Genomic DNA, 18926 nt, shown 5'->3' on the forward strand with positions numbered 1-18926 from the left:
CATGTCAGTCAGCTGAGTGCTTGGCTACCCCTTAGTAATGAGGGTCACGGGCCCTGGGTGTGTTAGGGATTTGAGAATGAGTTTGCAGTTCAGGTTTTGGTGATGTGGAACCCATCCATCTACTAATGCATTGATGTAGCATCCCTATGCTAATTCCTGCCTTTTTAGTTGCTGTGGGAGCCATGTTGCCTTATGCTAATTCCTTTTCCTGCTACTCCTTCAGCTTGTAAATTACACTCATCTTTCATACTAGCTGGGACTATACTACTTAATGACTCGCACACACCCCTTTATAGCCACTCTCACCAAAGCCAGCGACCAAAAGAGGCGCTATCTGCTGGGTTCCCCAAGGCCAGATGATGATGGGACTCTCTTAAAGCCAGCCAGCCAGCCAGCCAGTGTGCTGATGCCCCAAATTAAATGATCCCCCATTTCTGGTGCCTCCTGCAGGTGATCAGGTGGTGTTGAATCACTAGTGCAATGGGAACACTGAGAGGGAAACCCCTTAGGGTGAATGTTTGAGACACACTTTGTTGGAGGGGAATAATTTTATGCAACCATAGCTCCGCCCCTGTGGGTGCTGGGCTCTTCTGTGCCCAGACTGCATCAAGGCAACTTCTTTCCAAGAAAGAAGAGACAACAACTCCATCCCCTCTGACTAGGGGTGCAGGCTTATCTTCCCTTTTGCTCCTGACTTTCTTAATGTCAGTTTGCTTCTGGCTGGGGCAGCGTGCCCCATAGCCAGCGGGCAGTGCAAAAACCAGCAGTGCTTTCCAGTCCTTGGGGTTATTTAAAAGCAAAGTTTATTTGTTACAGAAAGGAAACAAGGCTAGAGCACACTTGTCTCAAAGCAAGTGCTGGGCCTTAGCCTGTGGACACAGGGTGAGCAAGCCAAGGGCTGAGCACCCTTCACACATTTTGTTTACATTTTGCAGACATGGAGCCGATACCAGGCGGAATCTGTGACATTTCCAAGGACACTGCAAAACGGGACAAGAAGTGATCCAGGAGCAGAAACGTACCATCCACTAGTTAATTTCTGAGCTCACTAAAACAGCAGCTAAAAACAGTAAGTATTTTACAGGGAAACAAGTGTCTACATTTCCCAGGTTGCTCTCAGCTGCTCCCATCTGTCAGCTTTGCCATTCTGTGAGTACCTCCCCCTCTCTTGACCCAGGAGATTTTATGGGGGCTCCGTCCTTTCCCAAGTTTCTGCCAGTGCCTGTTCCTTGGTGCTCTCAGGAGATGTAAGAGCAGCTTAGTACTATGGAGGGGAAAGGCCTGTTCATGCAGGAGACCTAAAGGCACAAGCAGCAGATCCCTTGGTAATGGCACTGTGTTACATCTCTGATGCAGTTTAAAATCCTAGGTCAATATTCCTCTACTGTGTGATGTTCTTCCCACCCACCCCCACCCACTCACACAGCTAAAGGTGCCTCCCCATCAAGGCACTCCCTACACAGCTGGACCCATAATCTCTAAACAAAAGGGTGTCAGGTCCCGGTGACATTGCCATTGGGGTGTTACACACAGGGTGGCCATCACAGGGAACTGAAAAAGGAGGCCAAGTCCTTCTTACTGCAACTAAAAATGAGGACAAACCTTCAATTAAAAAATATTTCATAGAAAGTATTGCATGAACCTTAAATTGTCTACTACTTGTATTTTTTTTCCCTGCATGCCAGACTCTAATAGCATCTTATTGTTGAGGAATACTGGAAACTTGTTTTTGAACTCAGCATTTTCAAAACTGCAGTAACTCTGTTGTTTGGTTTTCACTGTGTCCACGTCCAGTCAATTACTCTCATCTTGTCAGATGGAATTCATTAACAAAACTACCCTTTCAGTGTAGGCATTGCTACATGAAATGGAAAGTATGTAAGAACCAATTTTATTCAAATTCTTTGTTTCCACATCTATTTGGCTTCGTCATTTTGAAAAGCTTGAGGTTTTTCTCATCAGCATTTGTACAGTCTTGAAATTTAGGAGATGACATGACTTTGATTGTACACAATTTTGCATATAATTCATCCATGTCAATAACTATCAGTTTTGCAATCTTCAACAGCTTCTGTAAACGCTTCAAAAGAGAACTTTTGGCAATGATAAGACAGACAGTTTCTTGTGCACATCATTTTCAGTGAAGTCATAACTGTTTCGTAAATGCTTTTGAGCTCAGCGATTAAAAAAGCAGAAAATCTGTTTCACACAATTCCTTCATTAACTTTCATTGAGATTCTTCAGTTTGGAGTTCAGAAAGTAACCATATAATTTGTCATTTATACTGCATTCTCGTTTCTTGTGGACATCAGTTCAAACAATGAAGTTAGTGTGAATGGGTTTGACTCCAGAGCTTCACTACTGTCCGAATTATTTTAGAGCCTGACTCAAGAAGAAACAGTACAATTCAGCAATTTCATTCTTGCCTCCTTCGTCTCCAAAACTATCCCAGATTACTTTAGGGGTTTCATCTTCCCCCAAAGATAGAAAGTAACTTGCAAGCCCATTCTAACACACCGCCAGTCAGTCAGTAGCAGGTACAAGGACAGCCAAGGTGTGACTACATAACATAACATAGACTTTTACTGTGTTCTATCCCAGCAAATTCGCAAAACTGCCAGTTATTGAACTCTCCATGAGCAAATGCTAAAATGGCTGTAAACGTTTAAACTAGGTTTTCTACAGCAATGTTGCATTTGGTCATTGCAAATCTTGTGTTGACATAAACTAAACACATGGCAGCAAGAAGATCACTGTTGCTCTCTTTCAGTTTTGGAAAACACATTTAGAATATTTAACACACATTGTCTCCCTGTCTGCTGACTTGTTCGATCATTTTAGTTTGAAGTCATCAATCCTATTGCCTGTATTAGTAGCGAATGCTTAGGACGTTCCATGACAGTCTTTGTTAAAAATCTAAGAAACAATATTTAATACCAGTAATACAATGGAAATACCTTAAAACAAGCGGGGAGCATTTCATGGAACCTTTGCTGGAGGAGTCAGTGGTCATCAGATAACAAATGTAGTTCTTTTAGCAATTTTTAACTCCTTGAAAATAGTTCTATTCACTTCTGCTGTGCAATCCACACTTAGATAAGAGTGGTGGTGCTTGACCACATGAAATGTTTGGTGAGTTCTGCTGCAGTAACTCTGTCAAGGGTGGGCCATAAACTTTTGAAAACACTTGGAATGTTTAGACTTTTTGTAACAGCTTTTGTGTTTTGATTTCTGTTTGGCAGTTTCAACATTTTGTATTACAGGACCTTTTCCACAAACTGAAACATCAGTGTCACACTTCCAATAGCTGCAAGATGCAGAGTTCTCTCCTTTCCTATTTCTTTCAATTAATTTAAATTATTTTTCTCAGGCGCCTGAGAAACTACTTTTTCTTTTCAACATGGTGATTTCCAGGATAATCTGAAATTTTACATTCAGCAATCCTTCCTGTTACTTGCAAGAGCAAGACTCATGGAGTGATGGGATCAGAAGGAACTCTGTCAGATGGGTGGGGATTGTGAGCAGTAGGACCCCCTCCCGATGTATGAAGTATAGTGCACCAATGCAGTGTAAAATGAGTGTTATCAGAGGAATTGGTTGAAGTATTGTAAATCCACAGGAGCACTATTCTGTTTCACATGCAAACTCTTTTAATCATCCGACGACCCCAGGCATTTCCAAATGGAAAGAAGCAAGAGGAGAGGTTTTGTTCTCAAGAAAACAGTGTGGAACATCACAATGGCTAGTATGTTCACAAAGCAAGCATCGGCTGGACAGGGAGATGGTACAGTTGCTTCTAGCACAAACTGCTTCCTGGGAAGACGTTTTAAGGTGTATTGTGATAGTTAAGCTTCTCGCTGAACATGATTCATATTTAGAGAAAGGGAGGAAGTTACCAACTCTCCTCAGAACAGAAATGATCTAGGTATTCTTAAAGCATCACTAAAATTGACCTATTTCTAAGTGAGCACGTGAAACACTATGGAAACAAAGGGAAAGTTCACCCATCCTAGCTGTCCAAACCAATCTGTGATGAATTCATTGAGGTAATGAAACATAAGGTTTTAGAATTCATTGTCAGCGAAATCAAACAGGTGAAACACTTCTCTTTGGCAATACATTAAAGTCTGGACATCACTCATGTTAATCTGTTATCTGTCATTTTACAATACTGCTCACGTGGTGCTGTGTGTGAGCATTTCATTGGGTTTATACCAATTGAAAGCCACACCGTCAATTCGCTCCTCCAGGCAGCGATATTTTTATTGGACATAAACAATATTGCTATTGAAAATTGCAGAGGTCAGTCATCCGATAACACAAGTAACATCTGGCATTGGCCACTGTCGGAAGACAGGAGGATATTGAGCTAGATGGACCCGTGGTCTGACCCAGTGTGGTGGTTCTTATGTTCTTACTGTGTCTGGCATGTACGATGGTCTTCAAAATTAAAAGATCAGATCAAAAACTAAGCCCACTAGCTGTGTATGTGCCATGCACAGCTCATTTTGTGAACTTAGTTGGAACTTGCAGCATTGATTCTTGCCTGAAAGCCATAAACTTTTTCAGTTTTGTTCAGAAAGTTGTTGTTTTTTTTTAATGCAGCATCACCCAGGAAATGGCAGCTTCTGTGCAACAATGCTATCAGGTGTGAGCAGAGAACTCTTTTTGCCCTAAAAACCATTTTGAAGTCAAGATGGTCCTGTCATGCTGAATCTTGTAAAACAATTGTAGTAGATTATGAAGGCATTCAACGTTGTTTGAAAGAAACAACAGACAATGCCAAGGAAAACAGTAAAACTGGAAGAGAGGCACAGTAGTTGTCCAAGGAAATGAGCTGAGTGCAGTTATGAATATCTTATAGACTGTGATACTAGCAAGCTTTGACAAAAGAGTGTAAAGCTTCAAAAGCCAGATCTGGATCTTGCTGCTGTTCATTCGCTGACTTCCTTGCAAGAGTTTGTCACAAGCTTACAGTCTCAGTTTTGACCATTTTTGAGACGCAAGCAAAAAATTGGGACATGATAAGTCTTATGGAATACAAATGTACTGTAAAATAAAAATTTCCAGATGGTGAAAGTGACATTACAAGAAAGAAGGAAATAGGCGGTTGAATGTTTTTATGTTATCCTCAATAAACTAAGTTGGAAACTAAAAAAGAAGCGAATGTTATGCTGAACTACCTGCAAAATTTGGCTTCCTTATTTTTCTTGAACAAGTACGAAGTGAAGAAGAGATGCAAACATGCACTCAGGCAATGCTCAACGCTTACCCGAATGATCTAGAGCCTGGTCCTTTTGCTGAAATGTTCTGTTTTTCAGCATTTATAAGATAATGTGACATGCAAGATAAGAGTGCTACTGGAATCATCACATTTTTATATGCTGACCATCTTCATTGTGCTGAGACTGTATTTGATTGCAGCCATTGCCAACTGAAGCAGAGCAATTGTTCTCTAAGCTTGCCTTGATCAAAAAAAAAATCTTTGGTCGACTACAGTAGAAGTGAAGCTTAATGCTCTTTCTATCATGTCAATTGAATGAGATTTACTGTGCACAGTGTCATCTGAGGATACAATAACTGAATGTGCAGCTCGTAAAGCTCACCAGATGTCAGTTTGAACGAGCAACATTTTCATTTGACTCAATGATTTATGTTTTTATGTTTATCCAGGAAATATATAACCAGTTCATTGTCTCTGATTATCTTTTCATGTTTATTCAGTATCATATGTGACGTGTTGATTGTCATAAGCTGGTACTTTTTTCTCTCGTTAATACTGAGAGGCCTCCAAAAAACATTAGCTCCTGCCCTCCAATCTCATTAATCCGGCCCTGTGTTCCAAAGGGCTCTGTCCTTGGCCCCCTTCTCTTCTCCCTCTACAGCTTTTGCTGGATAATGCCATCCAAACACACAACCATCATCTCTGTGCCAATGACTCTCAGATCTACCTCTCTCCTTTACACTGCCTCCTTCTGTCCAAACTAAAATCTGGTCCAGTCTCTCTGATGACATCTCACAGATGTGTAGCCACCAGCTCAAGCTAAACTTGGCTAAAACAGAACTTCTAATTTCCCCCTGAAAACCCTCTTTCCTACTTCCTTTCTCAATCACTGTGGACAACACCACCATCTTGCCTGATATTCAGGCCTGCAATAGGGTGTCATCTTGAACTCAGCTCTCTCTAAATCCTCACACCCAGGCTATGTCTAAATCTTGCAGATTCCTGCTGCACAACATCTCTTAAGATACGGCCTTTCCTGTCCATCCACACAGCTAGAACTCATCCAAGTTCTAATCTCACATCTTCATTAATGCAACATCCTTTCCTCTGTCCTTGACTAATGTCATCTTGTCCCGTTCATAACCACCCTGAATGTTGCTGCGAAGATCAGTGTCCTAGCCCGTCACTTTATCCACACACCCCTCCCTTTGCATCCCTTCATAGGCTCCCCCTTCTCTCATGTATCACACATAAGCTACTTGTCTTCACTTTCAAAGCTTATCCCCACCTACCTCTCATCTCTCATTTGCTGTTGAGATGTCAACTCCCGCCTGCGATCGGCCCATGATGCCAGCCTCCATTGCCCACTTGCTGCATTTTCAAACAAGCCCCTCAGTGCTTTCTGCCATGCTGCCCCTCGCCCTGGGGAGGAGCTCCCCATAGACAGCCACAAAGCGACCTCATTGTCCTCCTCAGTGTCTACAAACAGCTTGATTCCATTAGGCAGCAGGTATGCAGACAGCACTGCTGATCATGCTGACCTGGACTGTTGCACTGTTCGTGTTCTCCTGTCTGAGTCTTCTCTCATACTTGGCATGTCCCCCAACAGTTTACAATCTGTGTCTTTGTTCTGTGTTTGTACAGCCCCAAGCACAGTTGGGTCCTGGTCTATGACGAGGGTTCCTTTGTGCTATTGCACTACAAATAAATAACTGTTATTCTACTAATAGAGGGAAAGCTGAGAAGAACTCAGCAGGTTTGTCTCTCTGAGGGGTCATCCTTTCTTTTCCTGTAGCCAGATTTCAACCTTGTCACAATTCAGACGCACCAGCCATACAGTGGGGCCCAATCCCAAGGTGGCAGTGGAACGGGCCAGGCCAGGCCACCTTTTAGGTCCAGGGCCCCATTTATAATTTTGATAGGAGGATTCTGATATACTAGTCAATCTCATCTCCAGTGTAAGGACCCAGGGAAACGGCAAGAGATCCATGCAGCCTTATGGTTCTGGGGGCTGGGCACTTTACTCATACGTTCTATACCTTTCCTTTACCGTCTGTTGCTCCTGTTTAGTTTGTAAGCTTGTTGGGGCGGGGGCTGTCTCTGACTCGGTACAGGGCCGAGCACAACGAGGTCCAATCCCAGGTGGCATTCGAGGCGCTAGAGTAACACAAATCCATAAACACTCTGCCTCCAGAGTTACAGCCCTACATAAACAACTGCTCTTGCTGCCATGGTTCAGTACGTACAGCACTCAGGAAGGGCACAGATTTCCTTCTGTTCCTTTTTTTCCTTTTAAGGTAACTTTGTGTCGCTCTCATTTTTGAGGCTAAGGGTTTGCCATGGCGTGAGCAGGGGGGAAATCATGGCTTTGTTATGGGAAAAAAAAACAAAAAAACTATCCTTACACCTCAGGAAACACTTGTAACTGGTGATGCATGGAACTAACTGATTCCAGGTTAATTCAGAAGATACTGCATAGGCCAGGGAAGGTACAGAGCTTTCATACAGTCATGATTATTCACCATAGCAGCATTGGAAGCCTCAGCCAAGATCATGACCCCATTGTGCCAGGTGCTGTACAGACACAGTGAGTTGTAGGCCCCAGGCTGAGTTTTTTCTATAGCAAAAAAATAAAAAATAAAAGGGGATATGTAAACTGCATATGTGACCAAGTGCCTTGCATAATGGGGCCATGATCACTAAGGGTTGCCAAAATACAAATATATCATACGAACATGGCAGCAAGAGCAACTGTTCCTACAGCACTGAAACGATCAGAGGGAATCATGCAAAATGAAAGTTACAGCAGAGCTGCCAGGGATGGTGAAGTTCAAAAAGCCAGGGTCCATCCGAAGCTCATCGCTGATCAGAACCTCTCAGCCCTGCAATATCAAGCTGGGAATCCTGTTCAGCCAAGTTCTTCCCGCTTCCAGTCAGGCTGAAAACCTACAAGTGCAGCCTCTCCCACGTGCACTTCCACTTTGGGGCCTCAAAGGAATGTGGCAGGGCAGAGAAAAATGATTTGAGAGTGGGAGTTGATGGAAAGCTGAGTTAGGTTTTGGGTGAAGGCTCAGTGGGTTCCTATTGTCACCAAATCAATTTGCCCCACCCCTAACAATCTCCGTTTCGATCCACCGTGCACCCTTCCGCTGTTTTAGGGAGAGCAAGATGCTGTTGTGAGTCCCCCCCTCTTTTCTATTGTGTTGGCCATGGACCTGGAAGTTAGAGCCCTGGATTGCTTTCTGTCTGCAATCTCAGGGCTCAGGGGAAGAGCTGTAGCAGTTAGATCACTGCCCACCTCCTGCTGGACTGCTCATTTCTTTTTGAAGAGCTTGCGGAAGGAGCTGCGGAAGCCCCCTTTGGGTTCCTGCTGCGGGTTGTGCTCGCTGAAGGATGTTTGTTCGTTGTCATCCTTCTGGCAGAACCTGATGTTGTCTTCTGCATGTAGCTCCTAAAATGGAAAAGATGGTTTAACCAGAATTTACAACCTCACCCTTCTCTCCACAGTGGAGGAAACGGAGGAACCTGACAGCCAGGTCATGTTGAGGAGTCTGGTTTCATAGATTCCAAGGCCAGAAAGGACTATTGTGCTCATCTAGTTTTAACTCCTGTATAATACAGGCCATAGAACTTCCCTACATTAATTCCTGTTTGAACTACAGCATATCTATTAGCAAAAGCATCCACTCTGATTTTAAAATGGCCAGTGAGGGAGACTCTACCACAGCCCTTGGTAAGTTGTTCCAGTAGTTAATTACCCTCATGGTTAAAAATTTGCACCTTATTCCACTCTGCATTTGTCTGTGTGGGTTAGCCTGCTCCATCGCTCAGACTTCTGCAGTAGTGATGCCTCTGCACAGCAGTTAATGTGGGGTCTGTAAAGCCAGGGAAACCAAGGAAGAATAATTGAGGGGGTAAAAATAAACCTTATACAGCGTGACTGTTTTAAGCCACGTCAGAGAGCTGAACAACGTCCTTGTTACCAGCACTCCAGCTTTTCATCTGCGAGGATTCAGAATCCCTTCACCAACCATGGGGCAAAGTGATGCAGGGCAGTGGCACCCTCCACCAGTGGATCCTGCTTTGGGCATGCTCACCGTGTTGGACGGAGGGCGCCTCTGGGGGAGGGCGGATGGTGCCACTGGCTTTGCCACTCGCTGTATGTGCACCCACAGGACACAGCATGAGGTCACTGACACATGGACTGTAACATAAGTGTGTCAGTGAGGGACTCCTCCCACTGGTGCTAAGGCAATGATGCTGTAGGCCCCTTCCTCTAATGAGTGGGCTGCATGGGGAAGTGATTCTGGAAGGGTGTGAGTTTAAAGCTCAACCTCCATCCCTATTGCCAGGCAGACAGTGTCCCCAGAGACCTCCACTACTTTTGATGCCTGCTTAACTAAGCAGTGTGGTCTAGTGGATGAAGCACTGAACTGGCCACCTGGGGTCTATTCTGCCACTGGCCTGTTGGGTGACCTCGGGCAAGTCTCGTCACCTCCCTGTGCCTCAGTTTCCCCATCTGTAAAATGGGACAAAGATCCCAGCCTCCTTGGGTGAAGCACTTTTAGATCTACTGAAGAAAAGTGCTAGATAAGAGCTCGGGGTAATTATTAACAATTCTGCGCAGGCTGTTCCCCAGGCATTCAGCCCTGCCTCAGTCACTTCGCCGCCGTCCTCACTATCTGTGCTCCTGCGCTATCTCTTTAGTGTTTCTGGGGCTCTCCTTGTTCCTTCCTCCCCATCCCCTGCTGGGCATTCCCCAGCTCTGCACACAGGCCAACAGTGCCCAGCCTTGGAGGATCCTCTCAGAGGGGACCTTGCCACCAAATATGTCCCCCTGGGAGGGGGGGATACAAGTCCCCCCCCCCAAGGTCTGAATTTACCTCATCCTGTGTTTGGGTTAGTGTTGTGTCTCGTTCTTAGCCATTGCCTTTGTACAAGCTTGCACAGAGCTGGTGTCACCACAGTGGGGCCCTGTCCGTATTCAGATACGGTAGCTCTGCGTCACGAGACCTAGATCAGGTGCCAGTCAGGCGAGAGCTCGTGGGCCAGATCCTCAGCTGCTGCAACTGGGCTGATTTCAGTGGTGCTGAAATGGTTTACAGCTGCTGGGGATCTGGGCCCACTGGCTTCGGTGTAGCCACATTGATTTATAGCAGCTACGGATCTGGCCCTAACTGCATTTGTCTTAATTTAATTCAGGAGCTCTTGGCCCTGCCTCTCTTGCCCACTACAAGCAGGTCCGAGCCCTCATTTCAAAGGGTTGTGCTCCATTGTTAATCTGTTTCCTCCATCGAGGGGCTTGCTGCAGGGGGCTGCCCAGCACTGAGAAAAGCATGGATCATAGGGTCTCAGTGACAATGGGAGAAAAAAGTCAGACACACAAGAAGGGCCAAATTTTCAAAAGTGGTCTCTGAACCTGCACCCACAAAATGGCATTCACCAAACCTGCATTTGCCCCCTTGCAGCCTGGTATTTGGGTGCCCTTCTGCTCCTCACTACCTGATGTATCTGTGCAGGGGAAGGCTTTGCATGTGCAAATTTGGAAGCTACTGTATTTTGGAAAATTCTCCCTTAAAAGTTTCTCTGACCCTGCTGCAAAATGTTGCTTTTTTATTTTCGCCTCCTTACTTCCAAAAAGCTCTGTTTCTCCCCCAGCCCTCTTGGTGGGGGGAAGTAGCTCCTTTGGGAGCTTCTAGATGATGCAGAGATCAGGTGAGGTTGCATGCTTCTCTCCTGCTTGTGCTGCAGCTGGCTACTGCTGCTGCTCCTGGTGCTGTAGAGTCTAGTGCTCATGCCCTCAGTGCTCCTGGGGAACTCCTTCAGGGACCTGCTCAGCTGCTTGCCTTTGCTGTGAAACGCCTCCTGTTTGTAAGCACTGCTGCTTTTGGGCAGCGGCTGAGACGAGTGATCTGTCCTGTCTGGTTCCACTGTAAAGCTAACAGGCCTTAAAAAGCAAATATCTAGGCTGGATTCAGAGGAGGCCGGGGAGCAGTTCTCAAAAAGAGCCAGGTTTTGAAAGGTCTCGTCCTCGTAGGGACCTGGCAGGGTGAAAACTTCCCCCCCATAGTCCAACTCTTCATAGTTTGGAGCAAAGCTTCTCGCATCCTGCAGCAGCTCCATCGAGGTCCTGACAGGTCTCTCAGCATTTCCCATTGGATCGGCTGGGGGAGTTTCATATTCCATCTCCGGGATCGCTTGCAAGGGGATGGACATGGCCTTTAGCTCCTGCTCGGGGAACTGAGACGAAGCAAGGATATTTTCTGGCCTTTCGTGTTTTCTAGCCTCCATTTCCCATTCTGATGGCTTCCCAGCCTGGATGTTCTCCATCATTGCAGCCTGGTTCTTCTTCATCTGTGGCACCAAATGCCTTAAAAAGAAAGGAAGTGGGGGGAGGAAATACAGAAAGAACCGTGATGTACATGCATTTGGCCAGCCTGGCTCAGCCACTACCTTAGTCACTCAAGTGCCATTTAATAAGGGTGTCGCAAGCATTCTGTATGGTACAACAAATGCCAGAAAGCAGCAGGTCTGGACTGGCAGGAGGGAGGAACCATCTGGTTACTGCACGTGCGTGTCCCGGTGCAACTAGAATCCAGAGTCCTGTAAACCCTGCCATGCCTGCTGAGCACTGTGGCCATTCCAGTATCTGTGCAGTAACTCTGGGCAGGCGGGCAGCTCATCCACTCATGCTCAGCTAAAGAAAGGCGGAGCGGGGGGGGGGGAAATAGCCCCTGTCCCCTCTCTTGAGAGCAGAGGGGAAGCTCCTACTCTTCTTCAATCTGTTGTCACTCTTCCCTAGCTCAAGGGCCATGCCTCACGCTGCTTCTCTCTTTTTCCCTTCAAGGGGTCTGGGAAGACCCTGCCCCTGGTGTCCCCTGGTGTGCTGGAGGGCTGGGCAGAGGCCCGCATGGGGAATTCCAGCTGAGGAAGTTGGGATTTCCCCTGTAGGTTTCAGGGGTGCGCTTCTCTTGGAGAAGGAGCCTCACAGTCGCATCTAGTCAGCATCTCCTGCGAGTATGGAGGCAGGGATGGGGAAAAGGCCCCAGCCCTCCCTGCACCCCCTAGGGTAGCTAGAACCTTGGGGACACTGTTCACTCGAGGTCCATCTACACTGCAGCTGGAAAGTGAGATTCCCCGCTCAGATCGATGTACATGTGCTAAGTCGCTAGAGACAGCACCAAAAAAATAGCAGTGTGGCCGTGGCAACACAGGCAGTGGCTCAGGCTAGCTACTCGAGTACATACAGCTTTGCCCATCCTGAGGAAAAACTTGAGATTTAAAAAAATTTTCCCCGCCCAAAATTGGGACAAAAACTTTTGCAAACAGAAAATTCCAATAAATAAATACATACGTACATACATAAAAGTGGGGTTGTGTCTATCAAAATATTTGGTTTCAATAATTTCCAAATGTTTTGTTTCAGTTTTACTATTAAAAATGTATTGGCGTTGTTTTAAACTGGAAAGTCAGGATTTCTCATTGAGAAGATGTTGAAATGATACATTTGGACAATTTAAAAAAATGTTGAGTCAAAAAAAAAGTGTTGAAACCCAACAAATCAGCATTTTCCAATGGAAAAAAAAAAGCCAAAAAGGGCTGAAAGCTCAAAAAGGAGTTAGGCTCTTAACTTAGGTTTTAGCTCATAAAATGAAAATCAGTGGAAGTTAGGAACCTAACTCCTTGTGAACATTCAGCCCCAAATTCCCAACCAGCTGAACAGCAAAGCAGGTGGGAGTGTTCCTGTGCAGACAAATTCTGTTGTCACTGCAATGCACTGGATCATAGCAATCACTTGCTTTTAAACAACACCATAAGCCAACAATGGTGGATTACTGGAAAAACTCTCTCCACAAAAAACTCTCTACCACAAAACTCTCTCATGCAATTTTTGGCTTTGCAACAATGAAAAATGCATTATCGTGCCTTGGGAAAATCAATCAGAATGAATCCCTAGCGGATCTGGACTGCACAGAGTAGCACGGCAGCCCTGCTCACCCTCTTGGGTCTCAAAGAGTGAATCTTTGGCTTTGGAAACTCAGACCAGCTTTCCCAAAAACTGCATTAAAATGAGAGCTGGTGGAAATTTTTCATTCAAACACTGAAAATGTTATATAAAAATCCGAAAAAAAATCTTCAAATAAATAAAAAAATGGTTCCTTGTCCCAACCTGCAGGATAAAACTATTTCAATGTTTTTTACACCAAATATTTAATAGATTTTTAAGGCCAAGACAGGACCACTGAGATCATCCAGTCCGACCTCCTGCAGAGAACAAGCCAGAGACCCTCAGCCACTAAACTCTTCCTCATGCCCTTCCTTCTTTTGGAGCTACAGCGGATCTTGTAGAAAGACCTTACTATTTCTCAACCAGCACTGATTAGTACAGAAAAGTGGTGGGCTTCCCCACTGCTTCGCGTGCACCTCCTATAACCACTGATCCCTAACTAGCCTGCTCTCTCAGCTGCACCATATTTTAATCCTTTTTGACAGCCTGGCAGCCATTATTAGCCAACCAGAGTGCAGGAATTTACATCATCACGAGTTGTTTTGCGATAACTACACTGGGATAATGCAAATCTCTCTACTCTGATTGGCTACTACGATCCCTCTGCTCCTACACCAAGAATTTCCAAGGTGTTTGCCAGGAGACCTGTTCCCCTCCCTTCCCCAGGCATTCCCCACCACTCAAACCTGCTCCCAGAATATACTTCCTCCTGAGAATGCAGAGAGAGGTTTATTACCCACTGCAGCCCCACCCCAGAATGGCCATGCTGCAGCAACATGCCTGGCTATTTCTCGTGGCACACTGGTGCTGCTGAAAGTTGTTGGGGCTGTGTGGGGAAGGAAGCGATACCGGGCTGACAATAGGCTTACGTGGCTGTTGTGCTGGAAGAGGGGGCTGCTGGGAACGGCTGCATCACCTCTTCAGAGTAGATCCCGCTGTCTCGGATGGCTGTTGTGCTGGGTGGTTGAGAAACCTCCTGGCTGGCACTGGCACACTGAGAAGCTAGACCTTTGTATAACTTAACCAGGGATGACCTAGAGGAATTGAAATTAATCACCAATAAACAGAACCACGCATCATGTCAGTAACAGCCTCATTTGTGAGAAAGGGTGATGTCTTTGTGGTTACAGCCCTTATGTAGGACTTGGGAGATCTAGGGTTGATTCCCAGCTCAGCCTCAGACTTCCTGTAGGACCTCAAGCACCTTACTTAACCCACTGTGCTTCAGTTCCTCTTCTGCTGGGACAATAATTCTGCCTTGTCTATTTAGGCTCTAAGGTCTTCAGGGCCTATTCAAAGCTATTTCAGCAAGCGGTGGCTAAAATCTGCTCAAAGCACATCTTAACCTGGATTTGCTGGACGCTTGCAACTGAACCCATGTCTATCACCTGCTGTCAGCAACAGGTAATTTTTCTAGAGTGGACCAGGCCTATGAAACCATGGAGTCATTTGTTTAAATTAATGGCTGGTACATTTAGAACAAATAAAAGGAACTTCTTTTCTTTCTCTGCACCATCAGGAAGCGGCTGCTCCAAATCTGATCCAAAAAACTTCACAACAAATGTTCTGATCTAACAGCAGCCAGATCCTCAGCTGGTGGAAATCTGACAATTGGACTGCACTGGAGCAGTGGGCCCATGGACGCCAACTGAGAATCTGGCCCTTTGTTTCCAGCTGCTCCATCATTTCTGCCTGAGAGTACAGGGCCATATCTTGTGCCAGACTTACTTCTTCAGCTTTTTCCGTTTCTGTATGAGCAGGTCTTCATTGCACTGTAATAGCAGGCTGTAGTGCGAGATAAAAATGCGGAAGCGCTGCACACACACCAGGAGCAGATAGTAATCGGGGTGCTCTTGCTCGGTGTACTTCAGGATGTTCTGGGAGGCAAAGGGAAGCAGACTGTTTGGACGATGTCCTCGCTCTTTTCATGCAAAGGCGCTAACGTGACTTTGGGTTAGTACTAAGGGCAGGTCTACGCTATGGGATTAAGTTGACCTAAGTTATGCAACTCCAGCTATGTGAATAATGGAGCAGGCGTCGACGTGCCTTAGGTCGACTTACTGTGGTGTCTACATCACACTGGGTCAACAGGAGAAACTCTCCCATCGACTTACCTTACGCTTCTCGTTCCGGTGGAGTACCGGAGTCGATGGGAGAGGGATCTGTGGTCGATTTAGTGGGTCTTCACTAGATTCCCAGTGGATTCATCACCACAGCAGACCGTTTGGACTATGTCCTTGCTCTTTTCATGCAAAGGAGCTAATGTTACTTTGGGTTAGTACTAAGAATCAACCAACTCCATGAGGCTCTGAAAATGCATTGTGTGAACTCTTTGAGATGGGGGTTATAGGCATTTGGACAGTGCCTAGGATAATGGGGAGACCATCATACAAATACACCAGGCTCCCTGGGCCTTTATAGCACTGCTGCTGCCTTTCTCCCTTGGGGCCTGAACTGTTTCAGTGAAACCAGAGCCAGCCTTTCCTTTTGGGATAGGCCCAAGACCCAGTTCTCACACCACCCTGGTTGTGAGTGCCCCAGTCTGCAGAGTGCTAGCCTGAGGATTTAGAGGAATGTCAGCAAGAAGATGCTTTTCATCCCCAACGAACCAATTTCCTGGCTGCAGGAGCCAGCTGTTTGTGCTGCACTTGTCTGGGGTTCATTCTTGTTTGGGCGCTGCTAGCCCTGCCCCCCTAGGATTTTGTATGTCCCCTGTTACAGAGAAACGGGATGCCAGCAAGGAAAGGATTACCCATCCCTTCAACAGCAGTCACCAAACTTAACAATGTGTGCGTGTATTCCTCAGGTAGCCTCTTGTGCGTTCCTTTACCCCCTCCCTGTCTCCTCCCACGTCTAGCCCTCTGCAGGATGCTCCCTTCCTCCTTGTATTCTCTCTCTGTGCCTTCCCCCTCGCATTGACTCTCTCACAGCCACATCCCAGGTTACATTCTCCCCGCTACCTTCACAGTCTCTCCATGTCCTCCCCATCTCTTGAACACCCCTGCCAAAGCACTGAGTCACAACCAGAGCATCACTACTCCACAGGGATGGATTAGAGCTGTTTGCAAATTGGGAAACTCAGCTAGAGGGATCAAGCCATGAGCCAGCCATGGGCAAGGTGTGGGCCGATGTCGGAGCCGGACCTGGACAACAGGAGCCCTTCACTTCCATGCCAGTCCCACTAAGCCATCTCACACTAGTAAGCCACCACCTTTGTGGCTAGAGACCATGCTGGCTACTCAGCAAAAGAGCAGACTCAGCTGTACATGGTTGGCTAGTAGTTCCCGGCAGCCCTAGTCCAGTCACTAGAAGCCCACACATCCCCCACAGCTGTGTGAGGGTCTGGGGTTCCTCAGAATAGAGGGCATTCTCGGGAGGCAAAGGCTGTCCTGGCCCTGAGGAAACTGCCAATCATGAGAGAGTCTCCTAGAGACCAGTCTCCACTGGCTTCCACTTTCAAAGGCCCAGAGATTTTGCTGGGTGGTGGCAGGCCCCAGAGGCCAGCTCTGAGAGAAGTGACATGCAGTAAACGCCAATACCAAGTATTATAATTGTAGGACTATAGGGTGACCCAGGCAGTTTTCATGCATTAGTCCTACCTGTAAGTGAATAAGGTATTCGGGGATACGCTGGACTATGTGAAAGAACAGCATGTAGAGGTCAGACTTAATTTCTTCTTCCACCTGAATTGGAGAAAGTAGATTTAGCATCACTATGGCATGTAAGTTCCTGGTGCAGTTTGTGTTCATGTGATGCTGTATAGTACACACAGCAACTCACAGGGAGTGACAGATGAATGGCAATGGGAGGGTATGCTAAGGACTGGACTGGCACTAGGCACTTCTGGGATTAGTCCCACTGATTTCTATGGCACTGCTCCAGGTGCAGGGCACTGCTCTGTGTGAATAAGGATATCGGCATCTGGCCTTTAGAGGCTGCCCCTCTCCCCTGGGTGATACCACAGGACTTGCATCCAACTGAGTGACGTGAGCCATTAGACCCCTGGCATGAATGTAAAGAGGCTGGCAGCAAGGAGGTCTCAGGAAAGGGTCTTTCTCCAGGGCAGGTGGAAAGGTTTATCCATTCTCCTACATTCCCTCCCAGGTAGTGGACTGGATGGGGTGCAAGGGAGAATTTCCTGGTGGGGGGAGGTTTTTTTTTTTTACAGATATTGAATCAATTGAACTTCTGGATGTAAACTTATTCAAATACATGGTGACATTAGAATTAGACAGCTGCTTTTGGTAACTCGGAACAGCCAATTCATCAACAGGCCCATCATTCAAGAAACCAGTGTTTGGTAATGCAATAATTTGGTTAGCGGGATGGAAAAAAATGGCAGGAAGAAGCCCTGGAAAATATTATGTTCCAACAGCTGTGGGAAGTGGGGCAAGGATGGTGGGAGGGTCAGTTTGCAAACAGAGATTAGGTAGTTTGGACCACAGCCTGGGGTAATCCAGGGACAAGCTCAGATATTTCACAGAAAATCCAGAATCTGCCGGCATTCTCAGGCTGCCAGTGTATAATTAGCAATGGCATGGTTATGCCGAAAGGTGTCAACAGCTGCTATCAGTAGTATTCTGGGGCTAAAGACAATCCCAGACTTGGATCTGATGATTTCAGAAGTGTGTTTTGTGGTTCTCTGTGCTATGTTTCATGTGCTCAGGATGAACTGATATCTCTGTACTATTTCAACTGCCTGATTCCTTAGAGAAATTCCAGGAATGCATTAATATTTGATTTGTCAAACTGCTATTTTCCACTGTGGAGGGAGAGTACTGATTGTGTCTTCACTATTGCCAGTAATGACTGTGTGTCATGGCGGATGAGTCTCTGAAATAACAGGTTAGAAATGTACCTCCTTCAGAATCACCACGTGGATCAGTGAGATGCATTCCGGCAGGTCCCTCAAGTAAGCAATGTAGTAGTCCAGAAAATTGTTCTGAGGAACAAACCCAGAAATGCTCACTAAGGAATGTTAGTGGTTTGAAATTCTGCAGGGTTAGCCCCAGGTTCGCTGTTGGCTCTGAGCTGTGCAGATGGGGCAGGGGAATGGGGAGGGATAGCACACCGCTTGGTTAAGTTAGGCCATTATCCGTACATCTACCTGTAACTCAGTCTGAAACAGTCACGACCAAACAATTGTAACATGGTGCCTGTCGAGCTGCAACAGTCAAACCATGCTACAACAGTGGACATGTGCAGGGCCTTCACCCAGTTCCAGCAGACTCTTTACCTAGTTGTCCTATGTTGTGGTATGGTCAGGATCTGAGTGAAGTCTTGTGGCAGCGTAGCTAAGACCTAAGGGTCGGCTGATGCTACAATTGGAGCCACAACGCTTTAGCACCATCTGACCCAGTTACCATGGGGCACCATGTTCACATTGTGGATTTTTATTTATTTATTTTTGCATGACGTTGCTCTGTTGGCCCATCCCAACGAACCATGCTGTGATGCCACAGATTTACCAGTGCAAAGTCCCATGAGGTTTTGGTCACAGTCACACAGCGAGTCCCATTCCTGTGCCCCTGCACCCAAACTCCCTCCCAGAGCCTGCACCCCCACTCACACCCCTTTCCACACCCAAACTCCCTCCCAGAGCCTGCACCCTGCACCTCCTCCTGTACCCCAACCCCCTGCTCCAACCTATTGAAAGTGAATGAGGGTGGGGAGAGTGACGGATGGAGTGAGCAG

At 46.4% G+C, this 18926-nt stretch overlaps 1 protein-coding gene across 1 annotated transcript in view; it reads right to left on the reverse strand.

Moving 5' to 3' along the window:
• Positions 1 to 7876: 7876 nt before the first annotated feature.
• ARHGEF33 (Rho guanine nucleotide exchange factor 33) overlaps positions 7877 to 18926 on the reverse strand; it is a 34821-nt gene continuing 23771 nt past the window's right edge. Inside the window, exons 10-15 of the mRNA XM_030558136.1 lie at positions 18091 to 18174; positions 16832 to 16915; positions 14961 to 15109; positions 14102 to 14266; positions 10856 to 11594; positions 7877 to 8675 (exon numbers count right to left, since the gene is read on the reverse strand). Coding sequence (XP_030413996.1) covers positions 8538 to 8675; positions 10856 to 11594; positions 14102 to 14266; positions 14961 to 15109; positions 16832 to 16915; positions 18091 to 18174 — 1359 coding nt within the window. The 3' untranslated portion in view covers positions 7877 to 8537. The remainder of the gene's footprint in view (positions 8676 to 10855; positions 11595 to 14101; positions 14267 to 14960; positions 15110 to 16831; positions 16916 to 18090; positions 18175 to 18926) is intronic.

This window comes from Gopherus evgoodei, chromosome 3, assembly GCF_007399415.2.
Source record: "Gopherus evgoodei ecotype Sinaloan lineage chromosome 3, rGopEvg1_v1.p, whole genome shotgun sequence".
Taxonomy (NCBI): domain Eukaryota; kingdom Metazoa; phylum Chordata; order Testudines; family Testudinidae; genus Gopherus; species Gopherus evgoodei.